At 40.6% G+C, this 19,246-nt stretch overlaps 1 protein-coding gene across 4 annotated transcripts in view; it reads right to left on the reverse strand.

The window, feature by feature from the left end:
* The window catches only part of Pgant9 (polypeptide N-acetylgalactosaminyltransferase 9), a 193,850-nt gene that overhangs the window by 54,745 nt on the left and 119,859 nt on the right, over nucleotides 1–19,246 (reverse strand). For all 4 annotated transcript variants that reach the window (XM_077400776.1, XM_077400774.1, XM_077400773.1 and 1 more), the window contains 2 exons: nucleotides 10,962–11,984; nucleotides 8,323–8,521 (listed from right to left, as the gene is read on the reverse strand). In XM_077400776.1, the coding sequence (XP_077256902.1) occupies nucleotides 8,323–8,521; nucleotides 10,962–11,220 (458 nt within the window). In that variant the 5' untranslated portion in view covers nucleotides 11,221–11,984. The remainder of the gene's footprint in view (nucleotides 1–8,322; nucleotides 8,522–10,961; nucleotides 11,985–19,246) is intronic.

The following is a 19,246-nucleotide window of genomic DNA, read 5'->3' on the forward strand; positions in this document are numbered from 1 at the left end:
AGCGATTCTTCCTCAATTTGCTACGGGAATAATCTCGGATTATGATTAAACGACGAGGCGGACGCGTTTAAGTGATCGACGAATAAACGTCGACTAATTTCCCTTAATCAGCGTAATTGCGATTCTAGCTTCCTCCCTTTATACAACCCATTGTAATCGATATCAGGGCGAAGACGATTAGCTTATCTTTTTGTTTGAAACAAATGTCAAACAAATTTTGCGAAACGTGATGAAACGCCGATAATTGAGTTGTTACCGACTTTAACCTTCGATAAACGAAGGCGGGATCTCGATAGCTGACACACAGAGTCTTACTTAACGATCTTGAGCGCGAGATCGTAGATGTCGATCATCGTTAGGGCGATAAGGCACTTTCACTTAACTTAATCCTCCGGGGTAATGGGTATTAAGATGAACTAGTTCGTTAGGGATAGAACGCCATATTGGAGAAGACACAATCTGACCTAGCTGGCGGCACGATCCTAAACTGAAAGTGTAACTCACCTTACCCGTTCAGACAAGTAAGCTCCCGCTCTGATTTTTGCCGCTTTGTAAAAAGATACAATATTACTGCTACCATTAATATAATTTTCAAAAAAAAAAAAATCTTATATAAATCCATTTACTCATCAAATTTTTTCTACAATTAATTATTGCTTTTCTATCTCAGCTAAAAAAGTAATATAATCAATGTATTATGTACTCCGATTATATTAATTTTATTTTATTAATGTTATATTATAATTTTTAAGTTAATTATATGTTATTATTCAGTTATTTAGATAATTATTCATTCATGATGAGTTCAAGCCAGAGAGAAAGAAAAAGAAAGGAACAATACGCAATTTTCTACATGCAGAAATTTTCATGATAAAGTGTAGCCATAAAGCAAAACCCACCACGCTCTAGTAAGTCGAGCCGAATAAGTTCAACTAGTCCCTTTGCTGGACGGCTATTTTTCGCCACAGGGCAAACGGCATCGCGATGGTGGGCACAAAGCTAACTCTCCTCTCCACAAAGCCGCATCGGGCTCGGAGAGCGTAACGTGCAACGTGGCGCCGTGAACACTGAACGCGAACATTAGCTGGTAGTTAGGTAGCGATCGTAAAACTTGCCGGGCCGTTGGGCGGCCGGAAACCGTGGCGTATACTTTTCGCGGCGGCCGCGTGATAGACACGCGAGTGCAGAAACACGGCTGAATCACGGCCGTGGGTTCGGGCGTGCCGGATGAGCGGGAGGACGCGGAAGTACAGGGGACGGTCGTCCTCATGAGTGCACTTTGCGTTTCCCAGAACGATATCCAATCCTTCCTCGTCTCCTAACTAGGCCGCTTCACTCCCTCGCTCAACGTTCTTATCTACTCCCGCCGCGTAACTCGAAAAGTTTTCCTCGGTCGCAAGTTTCGCGGCGCGCCGCGCCGCACCTCTTCCGCACAGCCGAATCCTGTGTACCTTACGCGAGGGCTCGACTTATTCGCGGGTAAACTCGAATCGGGTTTGCGGCTGTTCGCGAAGTAACTTCGCGAATGACGATTATGCGTACGATGGAGGGAAACTCGTATTCGTTCAAAGTTAGGTATGTGAGCGATACGATCCAGAAATATGAAGCCTGGAGTCGGTACAGAGCGTTGATAACTGAACGGGCGACTCGAAAACTCTTCGAGATCGCCATCGTCGCTACGATCGTATTTATAAGCTTAGCGCTAAGCGATAATAAAAACTCCGCGAACATCGACTGATCCGACAGTTTCGGTACATTGCCTGACAACAAATTGCGGTAATGCCAGCAACTACCTTTGCTGGCGGTCCTTTTCAACGTCCTGCGCGTCCATTTCGCTCGAGTATCTTCGCCGGGTCCGGAATACGTTTACGTGAACAGCAGTCGTTCCCGGCATTCCTGCGAAAGCGACGAGATCCCGTGGAAGCCGCTCGGGCCACAATGGATCCTCGCGAGCGATTTTCCAACCAGTGCACAATGCCCCCTCTATCGAAATCGTTTTGCACTCTTGCCGTGGTTTGGCTCCTATGCCAACTTATTCCTTTCGATCCGGGAATGTCGCATCAAACTCAGGGATATACGCAAACTTTCTCTTCTACCTTGCAAGGAATCTTGTTGAAAACTGCACTCTCTTCCTTTCTTCAATAATTTAGATTCCAACATATTATTTACTCACAGTGTGTACGCAATCCTTTACCTGTTTGTGGACATTTACACACATTTGACGTCTATTTGGCTCATTTGATTATTAATTTTGCTGTAATTAGCTACGAGTTTAAAGAAACCGATACTAATATTTCTAAATCGTACCAGAATTTTCGTCGACATATGTATATATTAATAAAACATTTTATCTTTTTCTTCTTCGATGCTGTTCCACAGTCCGAATCGAGCCTTGACTTTCAATGTGAAAACGCTGCAGTTCTACGTGGACTTTGGCTTCCTCATACGTCTCGTTATCACTTGTAATTTTTATGAGAAAATGTTGTAAGCTCCTGCCCAACCTCCGCTCTGGAAGACTGAGTTTATTTCAAAGTTTATTCATTGTTGTTGTTATTGTTCGGAGATTTCTGTTATCCAAGAAAGCAGTACCGCGCGATTTGTTTATCCCTGATGGTTATCTTGAAATTAAGTTTATGTTTGGGGGGTACTTTGTAAAATATTTTCTCACTCAAAACTTCATTAATATTGTTATAAAATATCAACGATACATGCCTAATATCTTCGATATCAAATTGTATAATAAGACAAAGAATTTTAATTTTCACATGCCAAACTATAATTGATAACTGGAGTATTATTAAAAGTACCATATGGTATTATTGAGGATTAACAGTTGCGGGATCACCGGAGCGTATCGGCAGAAATAAAACAAATACGAAATGGCCATTGTTTGTCGATCTGACGAGCGGTGAAAGCTAACGGGATCGTTTCCTCGGGCGTTATCTGAACGTCTACCGAAAACCGATTCTATATCCGCGATAATGGCAGAATAATCAATCGCGGCCGTCCATTCCGTTCCGCTCGCCGCATTCGTATTGCAGCGCCCGGGCGAAACCTCGGCGCGTTCGAAAACACGCGTCTAATCTAATCTAAGTGCGGAGTGAGCGCGTGTGCGAGATGGTAGGCAAACTAAATAAAGCCGGGCCGACTCGTAATTGAAAAATATTGGCGCCTCGCGTTAACTCGCTTAGGCGAATACGGAAATCAAGCGGCGAAACCAGCCGGATCCGACACATATTTTTTCATTACCCTTTGCACACGTTCCCACCTACGTGGCCGACGGCTCGCTGGAGAATCGCATTCGTGTTTGCCCGGTCTTTTTCCAGACAGAGAAAGAAAAAAAGTAGAAAGAGAGGCGGCTATTGATCGCGGCAATCGCCGCGTCCACCAAATCTGAAAATCGATCCTACAGAAATCCATGCGTCCGTCATTGTGTCATTGATATAAAACGAGAAATGTAATATTTTAACAGAATTTTGACAACGCGAGGGATTAAAAATTTTATAGTAACAAACATTCAATCGGGCGATGAATAAAGCCAGAGAAAATTAATTTTGCTCGGAAATCTCGGATAAAATCGGAGAGAATCGTATTTAACTACATTACATTTCGAAATAATTTATTAAACTGCGCACAATTTGCACAATATATCGATTAATGTTCTTCAATAAACGACATAATAGACGCTGCCAGCTTCAGCAATGCGAGCTTCTTCCAAGAAATTGCTGACTGAACCATATTGCTCATAAGTCCTCGTTAAACTCTTTCTAGATATCGCTTTTTACCATCCGTTTTCTTTCTTTTAACCTAGCTAAAAAAACGACATCACCAATTTTCTCTCGCCTTTTCGACGCTTCGAAAAGCGATATACTCTAGACAAGAAAACTTTTCGGCTAATGAGAAACGGACCGCGAAGCTGACTGTAGGAAATTAACCGTGGAAAACTCGAATTTTCATCGTAAATTTGTTCGGAGGTTTAAGGGGATTAAATCTTAATTGCGACTAGATGAGAGATGGCGTAAAATACCTAACGTGCAATAATTTATACGTTATCACGTAGTTCTTAGAAAATTAAGCACTTTCGGATTTTTCAAAATTATAATATTATTAGGTAACATTAACGCGATGTTATTTAAACAAAGAAACTGAGAAGAATTTTAGAAAACAAGTTAACTATTTTATTACCATATATCGTGAAAAATATAGACATATATTTTTTAAATTTTTATTCAATGTAAAAGAGATAAAGAGATATTGTAATTGTAATGTTTTCTATTAAAAATAATGAACATTGTGTGAAACATTCAAAAAAAATAATAAAGGTATAACAACTTGTACAAAATCAAATACTAGAAACACGAGGGTGCTCCTCGCTGTTTGGTAATGTGATAATTAAGTAAAAGTCCTCGCAAACGAATTTCACAGTCGTTGAAGGAGCAGCTTATTAAACCGAACGTTTCGCCATTTGCATATTTAAATTTCCATTTCCGCGGAGCTCTTGCCCGGGCAGAGCCACCAGGTTAAATAGGAAAACCGCGAGAAGCGACCTTTTATCTCATTTCGTATACCTCTTATCGCCAGGTGCATTGATCTTTCCTCTCCTCACCGAACCTTCTGTTTACCTTCAAATCTATGAGAATCAATCTTTGGACTTGTTGAACGGTATCATCCAAGATTTTCTTCATTTGATATTCCTCATTAAGATATATTATTAAAATAAAAATAAAAATAAGTAAAGAATATCGTTAGATTTTGTAAACGGTTTAATACAGCTTTATATATAAATAAGCAACTATTTTTCTTTATTTCAAATATTTTTGATAACAATTTAGTGAAAGGTTTATTGTACCGACAAATGGTTTATCGACTTTCCATGTAATCCTAGTTGCCTACAAGATTGAAACTTTTTGTACAATAGTTCTGTTATATCAATTGTAAAATTAATTAAATCATTCGTTACGGGAGATGGTCCTCTCCGTTATTCAGTGAGCTGCACCAAGCTGTTGAAGGTCGCTTAATTGAATATTCAAAAAACAATATGTACCGTGGCGGAGATAACGACCACTTTAAATGATTGGCCCACCGCGGTAATTACAGTCGCCCTCGGGTGTTTAAATTATTAATTAATAACCACCGACGCGTTGTACCTTTGTTAACTAACGCGATCGTAATCGCTAATTATTTCGACTCTGTGACCGCTAATTCAATAAAATCCAGAATTAGCTCGTTTTAATCGTTTAAGCTGCCGGAAATATAATTTTCCGAATACGGTATAAATAAAACGGCACAAACGGAAAAAGTTATATCCCATTTCGCAAAAAGCCTATGGCAATTATTTCGTGTCGCGCTCACTGAAAAGGAAATGTTTGACAAGAAAATTGTGAAGTTGCGTTAAAATTAGAGACACGTACATTTTGCATGAATTCGATACGAATGAATACCGCTACCAATACATCGAATTATTATTCTTTGTGTTGCCTGCTAATTGGATAAATGTTTCCTTCACTACCTTTTCCCTTTGATCAATTTATTAGCTTATGTAGTCGTTTAGATTTGTTTTATTCCACTTAATAAAGCGATGACGTATCCTTATAAACAATACGCAATGTATTTATGATCATTCGATAGATTTATACAATAAAATGCTTAATAAAATTATGATTATTTATCCAAGTTTTTATCATTTGAGATAATTGCTTTGTATAATGCTTATGATATTAACATTACCGATTCTCCTTAAACAATCCTTATGGCTCTAAATTAGAGACACTTGTTCGTAAGCGCATCATACAGCACACCTGCACCGGTGTGGCGGCACCTTTATCCAAGCCGTTAGTTACGGATGCGACTCGCGGTGTGTCAGCAACAACAGGCACCCGCGAAGTTTGCCCACCTGTCCTGATAATGTCGGTTAATATCATGTAAATTGTAATTAATATTCATGGGGTTAATTCGCTACCGCGGCCGGCCCGACGCCGCTGCTGCCGCCAGGACGAAGTTTTAGCGAAAATTTACGGTCACCGCAAAACATATTTCGGACGTACCGCAGGCATTGTATAGTTACGGCCCTACGACCCGGTCTCACCCGAATAAATCACGACGATCTACGCGACGAATCGTAACAAAGTTATCAATCTGTTGCTTGATATAACTTGTAGAATTAGGCGCGAGTGCTAGATTACACTAAAATAATAAAGAAGTTAAAAAAATAGATGAGAAATAAAAAAATGCGGCACAAAAATAAGATATATGTGTTCAAATATCTTGAACAATGTAGAATTTCACGCAATAGCCGGCAATAAACGTATATTATATTCATATTGCGATGCGGTATTAAATTTTAAATAGCAATCATTTAAATTCAACGAACACATTTACCCACGAGAAGGAAACGTTTAACGTGATTGAGAACGAAAAAAGTGCGCCATGTTTTAATAAAATAGTATAATTGAAAACTTCCCAACGGGAAATTTCAGAATTCCCGTGTGACGTAAGAACGGTGACGATGCAATGTATTAATTTCCGGTAACGCATTTTCCGATGATTAAATTTCCGAACTACGTCGCCTGCGCGCTCTTTTCGCTGTAGACTATTACGGTCAACTCGCGCAACAAATTAGGCACAGTGCAATTAATTAAACAACACGTAACACGTAACACCGTAGTGGGTACCTCGCGCAGGCAAGCGGACGCGAACGCTCCCCCATGAAATTGCATTTGCGACGTAGACGGAAAATAATTTGCAACGTTAAGAAGAATTCGGAATAGAGGGTCATTAGCATAGCTTGGACGCACATATAGCGCACATATACGTTAGCGAGGTTGTTCTTCTTCGTTCAAGAGTGATGTTTACATATAATAGCCGCGCGATTAACTTAGTGCCATAATTGAAATAATGGCGCGATGAAAATTACGTAAGGGATTGCGTTATATTACTCGAGAAATGCTTCTCGCAACACCATTGCATTACGCATCTCATTCAGAGAACGAGAGAGCACTCTCCCCGGGCGCAGTTGCCTCATCAGATAAAACGTTCCCCGCAAAAGCCGTTTTTAATATCCTTCGTGATCGTGCGCGTTGTCCCTGAATAAATTGCACTTTGGTACGATGGAATGCAAGACTAAAGAAAAGTAATTTCCGATCGTACATGATATCGACATTTAACAGAAACTTTATTAACAGGTATATTCGATGTCTCGTCTGCAACGCTCTCGCAGCAATGGGAATGAACGCAATTTTAGTTGCAGTCATCTTGTCTTTTCACAATTACGATAAATAAATGATATATTCATTACCAAGTAAATAAAATTAAAAAGTTTCGTATTTTATCGACGAAATGAGATAAATGATGTAGGTATCCTTTTTTAAACGTGTAAGATATTTTTTAAGAAGAATATATTTATCGAATGCGATTGTCCTTCTAAAAAAGCGGAGGACGTCTGGTCACGTTATTTATAGACAAAGTCAATAAACTAGCGAATTCAAGAATCTCGCTATTAAAAAAAAAAAGAAGCTGATTTTATGATACCGTGGTAATTTACGACGCAGCTGTTGCTTCGCGAACGTATCCTATACGTCGCATCTGGATTTGTCGTCGACACACGCACTCGCAAGAGAAATTACTAATTCAAAGCCACTCGTACCAGTTACTGTCTCTCGTGATTCGTTTCCGCGTACATATCGGAGATGCTTTATTCCACCGAAACAATCCCCTCTCAAGCGAAAGGAAAGAATGGGAGGATCGGATCGGGATAGTTGAGGTCGCGACATCGCGACCTCTGACCCGCGGTATTTTACCAACGAGACCATCATGTTATGATACGACCACCTCCGCAGTAAAGGGAAATAACACGCGGGACATTTACGGTCATGATTCTCCGACGCATTACCGCGGCCTATCTGTCTCTATCGGCGAAAACGCTGCTATACTCTGTGGGTGTCTCGGGGATAAGCGCGTACCATACCCTTTTTATACCGGATATAATATACCCTCCAGAGATGTTCCGTTACGTTTAAATGCCCGTTTTCCCTTTTCTTTTTTTACATTCGCTTTGCGCATATTTCTCGTTTTCTCTGATGGCAAATATCACACGCTGACAAACGAGCCCAACCGATCGCGTCTCTGAACGTAATAAAATCGCACGTGTCCTTTCCAGAACAATTTGCGATAAAACCTTCCGTTATTAGAGACATATCGTTGGTAAGTTATTATCTCTTTCCGAAAGAAAATAAAGGAGGGAAATATATTAATATCAAACAGCAGCAAATACATCGTTAACTTTGATAACTTAATGCAAGCCAGAATTATATGAATATGACTCACCATTGATCGCGTGGATCGGGCAGGGATCTGTGTACGGAGATTAAATCACTGACATACTGATTGAACGCGTTATTGAGCCAGCCATCGTCCACCAGTTTCTTCGTCTGCGCGGACACGTTGGTCGGCAATATCACGGGTCTGCCCATCTCGCCGGGTGCAACAGCATCCGGATCCCGTGGTACAGCCAGTACTCCACCACCTAAGGGATCGAAAATCACGAATGAGTGACATCGTACAAAGGTGTTGGCACGAGGAGTTTATATATTATAAATTATGTCTATTAATTGAATTGTGTATCCATAATTTACCTCATCGTCAAATTAAATAGATTTAAGATTAATCCTTTAATTAATTAATCCTTTGTTGAATATTAAATTTTTATTAGTGTTATAAAAATTACTATTGTTATATCACAAACTTCGAAAAAATTTCATAAAATATTTTTAAATAAGAAATAAGAAATAAAAGTTACATACAGTTTAAACAATTTCAGTATGTTTCTTACTATAATAAATAATATTCTTTTTTAAAGAGATTATATGCTTTCTTTTCAATTTTATCTCATTTTTCAGTCATTCCATTCTCTCTGGTATAATATAGGATCAAAATTAAAACTTATAAATTCTTAAAAATTTTTCAAGACCAATAATCGGAAAAAGGAGACTGGCGGTTAACCGATATTACCCTACTAACGGTAATATCGAAAAATCATTACATTCCAAAGATTAACGACATTTGTAAGCGCAGTCTTATATCGTGAAAAGAACTCTCGTAATTGAAATTAGAATAATGCTAATGAGAGTTGAGAAAGGCATTATCGCGCTGCTTATGCGTCGGCGAGATAGAAAGGCAAATGGAGCAATACAGTGATTCACGCCAAACTCGTGGCCCCGCTCGTATTTTGTCGGTGTTCCGGTTTAGTTTCAGCTAATTCTCGTTTCGCCTTCTCGTTTTGCCTGAATATCGGGAGTATGATGCTTAACGTCAGCGCGCGAGGAGAAACGAGTCTACGACAGCGGCGGTGCGACGACGGCGCTGCGCCGCAGAAAAAGAGCATCGGGAATTGAATTTTCAGCACATCCACATCCCCGCCGGGTCTCGAGGTGCACCGTCTAAGAGCTTTCTCGCATAAACTCCGGTTTTATTTGCCAGCGCCATATTGCCGCGGCATAGCTGCTAAAGCCAACGAGGCAAGTGTCCTCTGAAAATAATTTTATCCCGGCCGACAAAGTTCGGCCCCGGTGTGTACGATGCGGCAATAAAGAGGACGACAAATTGCTTTAGCGCCGCGACCCGGGCCGCCACGAAGTTCGGCGATGAAACTCGCGTCGTGCATCACGACCGCGTTCGCCGTTACGCTACGGGCTTTTCTTAAGAGAATCGCCGGCGGCGGCGCCGGGAAGTCTCCTTTTCCCTCCGTTTGCGTACGAGCTGAGCGCGAGAGTCATCTCGTTCGTTCTCGGCGCTGGAGCACACGTTACACGCCCGTGGAATCTAAATTCATTAACACGTCATTCCGGGGCGCGCGAGCATGCAAAGTTCCTCGCGAATGCGAGCTCGTGAGAGGCATCAACCGGCGAGAAACGACTAAGCTCATCATTCAAGATCCACATTTACAGACTCCCTTCTAATACATATGTATCGCGCTGTTCGCTAGAGCGCAACGTCGACAATATCGGGATGATCCGCGCATGCATTATAAAAGCCCCATTTCGTACTTTGCGTACTTCTGGCAATAAGAAGGTGAACGCGGTGGGTAAACTACCAAAGATTCCTTATTGCGCCCGTGGCGGTGCCCGAGAGAACTTTCGTCTTTGAGGATCCTTCGCGTGTACAATCATACCTCGCTCTGCGTTCTTCTTCTCCGCACGATTTGCCTTTATTCCTGCTCCTCTTGTGCAATCGACACGCGCACAGGCAAGAAGCATAAACGATATAAGTAATGAGTAAAAAAGGTTTAAAAAATTTATTTCAAAAAAAATTATTTTTTTCTTCTTTCTGTCGAATTATCGGCAAATAAATTAAATTCTCAACGAATAATTCTCTGAGAGTTGATTATTTATATAGAATTTGTATACAATTTGTATCTACGGCAAAATAGGAAAATATGTTATAACTGGTACGTACGTAATAAATTTTTTCTTTTTTACTTTACTTGAAAAACGTTCTCGAAATGTCGGACATGTTGAGCCACAGGTAGCTCGCGAAGTGATCAAACATTCTCGAGTATGATTCATGCACAGACCATGCATTCCAAAAGGGACATCTATCAGCTTATTAAGACCTAACTCGCACCTAACCCGCGCGTGTGTAGGGTGTCTACCTATTAAGCCGTTTCCTAACAGACGTGATTCATGTAGCAACTCACAGTAAGTACGCCTACGTCGCATCGGCAAGAGATGAAGAAAGCAACTTTAATCATACCTAATAAATCTTCGTGTCGAAGATAAAACGATTTGCCTTCTAAACAAAATATGCGCCCTTCAAAATATGTTTTCTTTAGCTATATTGCAAAGCGATCATTTTAATTTATATATCATTCTTAACAATCTCACAAAATTAAGAGAAATTAATTTTCTAATGGACTGAATAAATAGAAGAAAGAAAGAAAGAAAGGAAAACAATCTCGTTGAAAGTACCTTGCTCCGGGCCGGCCTGATTGATCTTCGCCTTGTTGCTGATCACATTGCCGGTCGTTTCTTTTCTAAACGACGCCGCGGGCGGTACAAATCCGTTCGCCGCTTGCTGCGGCATCGCGACGCCCGACGGTGCCAATCCTTGAACGGCGGCCGCCGCCGCCCGATCCTCCGTGTAGAGCAGGAAACAGACGGTCACCCACACGGCGGTCGCCAGCACCGCCACCTTCAACCACAGCGACCTCCTCCTGGGGAAACCCATCCTTCCGCCGCTCTTCGATCCTTCCTTTATGCGCCTGCTGCGATCGACACCTTCCCGTGCTGCGATTATCGTACTTCTCGTGCGGCCTCGAAATGTCGTGTTACCTCAGCAACATCCTCTCGCCCCTCTTCAACCTTCCTCTCGGTCGGCTCTCGCCGTGTGACGTCGAAAGGTCCGGGCACCTAGGCTAGTTCCTCCTTTCTACGCGATCGAGGACGCTAATTAAACGCCCGAGTAGAGAGAAGAGATCCACGGTAGACGCGTTCCTTTCACGAGCTACCGCGCCAGAAATTTCACAGCGAAAGCCTCGGCTCCGGAGAACGATTCTTTATCCTAATCGAAATGACTGACAATCACTGACGTGCAACATCGGTAACTTTCCGTGATAGTAACATGCGTTATCGTCCGTTTCGGCGAGGCTATATTCTTCAAAGTTGATCTCTCTCGACGCCGTCGCGATAGATCACACGAAGTGAGATAAAGTAGATTTCTAAATTGTGCGAAACTAATGTTGTAGCTCGAGATATACCGTGGCAGACATCTACCGAGTTTTAACGACGTAATGTGATACGTTTAGCAATCGATATGTTGCATTTGATTCTCGCCGTTACGTCAACGTAGAACGGCGAAATGGTCTTGCATTAATATGAATTATCGTCGTAGATTGGATATGATTTTTATGTTTTAATTAATAATCCGTATATGTGCGTTACGATATGTATTTTCGGGTCAAGCAGTTTCTCAACGTCACCGCATTCTCGTACCTGCAATCATAAAAAAGGCAAAAATATTAATGGAAGAAACGTCGATATATAACGACTAAAGTTCAATAAAATATTGAAAAGTTCCAACTTGTTACACACACAAATCTGATCTACTTATTAACTATATTTTCAAAAAGTGTTCGCGTGTTCAAGATTAAAACTTTTACGCAAACTCGCATTAGTAAACTTATGTTTTAGTGTTTTAAAATTAAAATGTATCGCGCTATTTCATGTACAAATATTGGATTTTGTTTTGAAAATATTCAAGATAACAGTTTACATAATTTTCATAGTGTATACGTAATTAATCGTAGATTAATAAAAATTGCGGTGCCACGATCCTATCTATTCTTATAAAATTCTGAATTAGAATCGCTATTTTAAGTATTTAATTTTCGACATGTTGAGAGAGAGATGAGATAAATTCTATCTCCTTAATTATCAACTATTCGAGGTTCCAAGGTGTCAAAACTGACACAATAACGAATCTCTCTGCATGCGATATATTTAGTCTCGTCGAATAGCTTCCGTTTCTTTATTTATTTAGCGATTCGTCTGGCAGACTCGGGGCAATTTTGGAGCAATTCGTTAAATCTGATTTCTGGATTCACAAAAATAAAACAAAGATTTTATATATAAACTTTTTTGTGATTATACATTAAATATAAATAAAGATAAAAACGCTGATATTGCAAATATACTGAAATATACTCTTCACGATTTATTTATCTTACTAATAAAACGGTATTATTTAAGAGATAACATATTTGGAAATACGATCGACCAGGGAAGTTCTCAATTAAGGGAATGATTGTAAACTTGCGCGTTCGTTAGATATACGATCCAAAATTCAGTGTACCTAAAATACGTTCTTGCGAGTAACCCAGCGCTAAGTAATCGGAAAATATGCGCGTCCCGGGGCTTTATTAACTTTGTGTTAAATTAGGAAATTAGGAACTTTCACACGGCGTGGCGGTGTGGTTGTTAATGATGTTAGGATAAACGATTTATACGAAAGTAACGACGATAATATCGATGATCTTGACCGTTAGCCGTTCGATACTTGTTACCAAAAAAAGAAAAACTACGAATTCGCGATGAAACAGATCGACAGAAAGGCAACACGTAGCAAATTGCATAAATTAAATCGACGACGCGACGCGACGCGATACGGTCATCCATCACTTTCACACGTCGAGCCTACTGTACGAAATGATTATATTCCCGACATGACGCGCGATCAGGCGCAGATAAGTGGACGCGCGCGGTACGACCGTTGCATTATGCGCAATGCATCGCCCCACGTGGAAAAGTTGGCTGTCGCCGTGTGCACGCAATCTCGCGGATTGTGCAAAGTTGTCTGCTCGTATCGGAGAATCGAGAGCTGCATTCGAATGGACCGAAGCCTGGCGGGATAACGTTGAAAAGGCCCCGCCACGCGCGCATCTAGAGAGAGGGTTCGGGTTCGGGGACGGGACGTGAAAAGGTCCCGGGCGAAGGAGAAGCTCGCTCGCGCGTATCACGCTCTCTTCGGCGTGCCGGAGACGTTTGCTATTCATAGGCAGAGAAAGGCGTGCATTCACGTTTTAATGTCGCATTTCGACCGTAACCATATCGCGTGAGTCGCGAAGATGCGCGCTGCAGCGGATGCATCGAATGGCGATGCATCGACGGACGTTATGATGGGAGAAGTGCAGTTAAGCCAGCAGCTTTTCATCGCCGAGATTGAGCGCCACTATTCTCACGGAAAATTGCATCTGCATTGCATCCAGTCGTCTTACGAATAACATCGCTCGCAGGAGAGAGAAAAATTTAGGGTAAACTCGGGTAAGATGGCCAACCTATGTTTTCTTTCAATCTAGCCATGAAACATCGAATGAACATGAGTTGGCCAACATGAGTTTACCCTATGATGTACATTTTGGTTAAGTTTAGTTAATTGTGGTGTTAATACAGTTATTAACGAACACATAGTGAAACGTGAGATGTGTAACATTTTGATAATGCCTAGCTAATCGCGCTGTTAATTATATTAATAAAACTCGAAATTCCCTGCTCTGGAGCTAGCGACAGAATAAAAAACTGCGCATTTCAGATAAAATTCATAACGAGAGAATATCCTGAAGATAGGAGCAATTTAATTTTTCGTAAACAAAGATTAGAATTGAGATATCCGCGAGGAACAATCGCGCAATATTACGGAGATGTCTTCTCGGCATTATAGAGTAAGAGAACTCCGCAGATCATACTATCTTTCTCAGACGGCACGAGAAGCCTTCCATTTCCAGCGAGTGGAGGGAACATTGTCTCGAGTAGACACACGTGCGAAAGCAGTGTGTGCTTTGGAGAAACGTTAGCGGGAGAGTAGTCTGGCTCTGCCAGAACCGTACGTGGCAAAGTGGCATGGTCGCTTTTTAGTGGTCGTTACTATCGGAGACACTTTTCCGTAAAAGAGTTTACTACTTCTCGTCTCTAAAATGCTCAGGCCGATGTATCGGTCTGAAAAACTTTCCTTTCCTTTCCTTTACGATCTGGCAGTAAATATACTGTGAGAAACATAAGTGTGGCATCTCCTGTCGTAGCGTCCCAGCAATATTAAAAAAAAAGAGATAAAGGGACAAAAAATTTATTTTGTTGCGAAATAAACTGCTCCGAGAGCTCGAAAGTAAGTCTAAGTCTGTCGCTAACGCTGCGGATAAGATTGAATGAGGTCGGGCATAAATAAAGAATCAGCATAACTAAATGGTAAGAAAGAACGATCGCAATATGAAAAAAAATGTATAAGACTGCGGAAGGCGGATTTAATTTACTGCAAAAATGAAAATAAAAATAGCAGCAAAATGAACTCTCGGAATGAAACTCTAAAAGAGCAGAAACAACTGACACACGCTGTACTGCACGCTGGCGGTTCGACTCGGGATTGAAATATTCCTCGGACTAAAATATGCTTCTTGTTTCTTTCATCGTATATTTGTATTACAGTATTTGTATCAAATATCGCTTTGTGTAAATACTGTAAATAATAAAACTGATTGAAGACATAGTTTCGCAATATTATCCGACACAAGTGTGTTTTTCTACCCCAATCAATGAAAATATGTCTATGCATGTAAAAAGCTAGATAAGAGAGCAAATGAATTAGGTGCATTTTGATTGAGAACGCTGGCAACGTCAGATGTGTACGTATGGTAAGACGGAATAGAGTATAAAAAGCGTATATTTGTCATTTGTAAGAGCTTGCTTTCGTAAATTTCGTAATTTCGCAAGCGTCTCGTCGCCCTGCTTTCGTGTTAACCGAAGTTAGATCGAGCTGGCTACATGGAGATAACATCGAGCTCGCGTGTCACTGTTTATTTGGGTTAGGTTCTATTTTCGCTACCGGTCTACCCCACCGACACAAAACGAGAGCACAATGGCTGGACTCTTTGCCCGCCGTTAAATGAATCGCTTAGGATAGGAAGGTGAGAAACGTCTGAGAAACGCTATCGACACAAGATCCACGTAGGAAAGATGTGTCAATCAACGTTCGATAACATTGGCAGCATGCGTATGCCGACGCATGTTTCTGAAGTAGGGAATGTGGATTTATAGTTAGGCACAATGATCATTCCGTTTTTCATTCAAGTCACGCGCTTTATAATGTTCTGTCCAAACATAATTCTTTCCTCACGGTTGAAAGCGAAATAATATTATGCCCTTCACACATATGGCTTTCTCTTTGCTTATTCACCCTTTCCTTTTGGTTCTGTAACAATGCCGTGTTTACGTAATAATTCCATATTTCCATGGCGCTGAACACATCAACTAGCCTATAAGAGTTACATGCATAGTTTGCCACTAATTTTCGCGGTAGGTAAAATCCATCGTGAAACATACTCGACGGATTAATCAAATATCGACCGCTAATAGCTGCGTGACAGAATTTTGGATTTTCGCTAAAAGCGTTTCAATGTATTCTGTTTTTTTTCCCTAGCGAGTCAGTTAAGACCGGAAAACCGTGCTTTCTTTTCGGCAAAAGCGCATGAAGCTATGCTGTTTCTGACCATGTTGACAAACGTCGTCGTGTACGACATTTAAATATTTCTCTATACGCGCTCGAGAAACAGGAAGAGAAAGCCGGGAAAGCTGGCGGACACGCGAGATAAAAGCGGAGAGAAGGATATCCGCAGAATGGGACAACAAAAACGACATGCTGGTCCAACATGCGTCAAACCAGGAAAATAAGCCGATCGGAATCCCTAGCGGTGATACCGTGCGAGCGTGCGTGGGATATACAACAGCGAGCACGATGGAAAGGAATCGCGGGGAAGCGATTTCTTCAAGAGAATTTTAAATCTGCAAGAGCCCTCAAACCAATAACACTTGTATGCGAGGTAAGAAAGATCGGAGAAACAATTGGAGAAGAGAAGTACTTCATTCTTGATGCACGATATATTGCTATCAGTATCAACTCCTATTTACATTTATCTAGAAAAGAGTAAACTGCTTTCATCTGAACGGTTTCGCAATCGCGCGCACGTAAAAAAAAAAATCCTAAACATCCTAAACGGAAAAACGATATAATGATTTATAAAGAAATCGACAAATAATAATATTAATAACGGCATTACTAAAATATTCAAAAATCTTTTCGCAAAAGCGCATTCTAATATTAAATGTAATTAAATAATTGAATTAAAAAGTGGGAATCCTATATTTTTACTCTTTGATTACAATAAATTATTTATAATTAAATTAAAAACGTGTATCTCGTGAACAGAAACATTTATTTAATTTCTTACCATTACATGTCCGAAGCCCATTTTAAAAGAATGATAAAATTCATAATTTCACGGTATAATTTTTTTAAGTAACCGCCCGAATAAATACTGAAAACCATCGCGCTTTACAAACACCGGGATTAACGTTTATGGTTAAATTTCCGATAAAGCGAAAATTTGAAATTCCATGCCACGCCGCTTAGCGATGGAAATTTGCATGAACGTTACCGCCGTTATACGCCCTTAAGATGCATCACTTCATATATTATGCAAAACTCAATGCGGGATCTGCCTGCATGCCGCAGAACGGCGAGCGAAAGGAACATATTCGACGGCGAAGAAATTTTCCGAGCTCGACGGCGCACGAAATTGCGTCGCCGGAAACGACCACGTGTGTCGTGATCTGATAATCGGGAAAATAATTGTGCCATGTCACGGATTACCGAGGCGCGTCGCGCAGCGAGCTCTCAATCGTTAGAGGGAAAGCTCTACTTTCTTTCCGCTTATTACTCCAATTTTTTAATATTTTGTTTGAAATACTTATATTAAAACATATGTATGTATATTTGCATTTATATAAAAAAAGAGTAATACTAAAGCTCGAAATATTTCACGTGACGCAATTTTCTGAATTTAATTAAGGCGATGATAATCCAAAAATTAATATTTCGTCTTTTCAGAATAAAGAAAGATTGTACATTTGTCAATGACTGAAAAAAATTTATGCTATCAATGCCATTTTGTCGAGCCAAGTTTTCTTTGATGCGGTTCATCTTAATTTTAAAAAATATTAAAAAAAAAAACCGATATGCGGAAAACACGATAATACGGACCGTGTAATATGTAAGAGCCAAGAGCACATTCAGCGACTCGGGTATTACAGAATTGCGACTGGTTCGATAACGGAACGATTTTACGATAATCTCAGGGAAATGTGGACATTAAATCCCCCCACTTCCCCGTCCGGAGAACGTTGCCTCATGCAGCAATGGAGCAATAAAGAGTTAACACGGTAACCGCTAATGGAGTAATGGACGTTCCGAGCGTGCAGACATCGGCTGGACTTCCGCCAAATGAATACGGTCTTCTCGGGAATATTGCCCGACACTATCTGTTCCTATCTTTTTCTTTATCTTTTGCGGCGAGTGCGTTCGTGTGATCACCTATTTCTCCTTCGTCTCGCCGCAATTAGTTGTGCAGTTCTTGGCAATCTGACAAAAAATGCCATCTCATTGAGCTAATATTCTCAATAAAAAAAAAAGATAGGTTTTAAATTTATCGCAAAGTACCGTAAAATCCACGTGTTTCAGTGACGGATACTGATATACGAAAGGCGTATGATTTAAAGATTATGATATTAAAGTAAAGAGTAAACACGTGTACGTGACTATGATTGATTCGCTTTAAAAGTTACGAACTAGCGCTAAACTACCGTTAAATCCTACCTACGATGTTACAAGGGATTTAGTCCGGCTTATGATCTGCTGTACTACTTGTAAACTGCTTTTAATCATTTTTGTTGTTTCTGTGAGGAACTGGATTTAAAAAGAGGCAAAAAATTAGTTAAATTAAGGTTAAAATTGATTGACGCTGAACTGACCATTAATAATTTAATATCAAAACAATTCGTCGGGAAATATTAGTGTAGTCTACCAAACGAATTTTTGGCGGCGCGCTAATCGAGCCTCGCTAATTGTTGTTTCATTTGAACGTACGGTTACGTGGCCGCAATAATCTTCCATCACGCTGCTGCCCAGACCATGTCTGATCTCATGACAAATGACCGCTTACCACGAGCTCCAATTTCGGTAGGGTATCCCACACACAGTACACACAGACAATCGCTTTAGGTAAATCAGGTTTGGGCGCGATGCGTGAGGAGTCAGGCGCGTCTCTTTTCGTCAGGTCAGAGGTCACGAGGCCATCGTAAGGCCGTAAGAAATCATTACGTGACTGGAGACCCTTACAAACCTGTCGACGCGCTACCGTAATTCTGCGCTAATGGCAGCCGGGCAAAAAGTGCTAACGATTTTTCAGTCAACCGGGACGCCTCGTGGTCGCCTTGCAGTCCCCCGATTATGGGCAATCGTGGCCTGGATTTCCGCGATCGATCGCTCAAAAGTTCGGGAGTGTTCGGACGTTGTTCTAACGTGTGGTGCATAGAATCTATTCTATTTTCAGTTAGAAACTGAATGGTAATTTTTAATTAGCTGCAATTGATCGTTTTTCTTTGTTCTACATTTCGCATATTACTAGATTCTAAATTGCACTGTTTTATCAATCAATTTGTTGACAGAGAAACAAGAAAGTTATTAATTTTAAGTTTTATACTTCAGAATATATAGAGAAAAATGTTACTCCTGAGTGTTTTATAATATAAACATTATTTTAAACTTGTTTTAAATTATTCTTTATAACTGGACAAATATTTTTGTAAGATAATTAGAATCGACTAGGATCTTAGCGATGGATTTTACGGCTCGGTGGAGACTCGGTTCGGGT

This window comes from Temnothorax americanus, unplaced genomic scaffold (genome assembly GCF_048541705.1).
Source record: "Temnothorax americanus isolate GAGA-0224 unplaced genomic scaffold, ASM4854170v1 Scaffold14, whole genome shotgun sequence".
Classification (NCBI taxonomy): domain Eukaryota; kingdom Metazoa; phylum Arthropoda; class Insecta; order Hymenoptera; family Formicidae; genus Temnothorax; species Temnothorax americanus.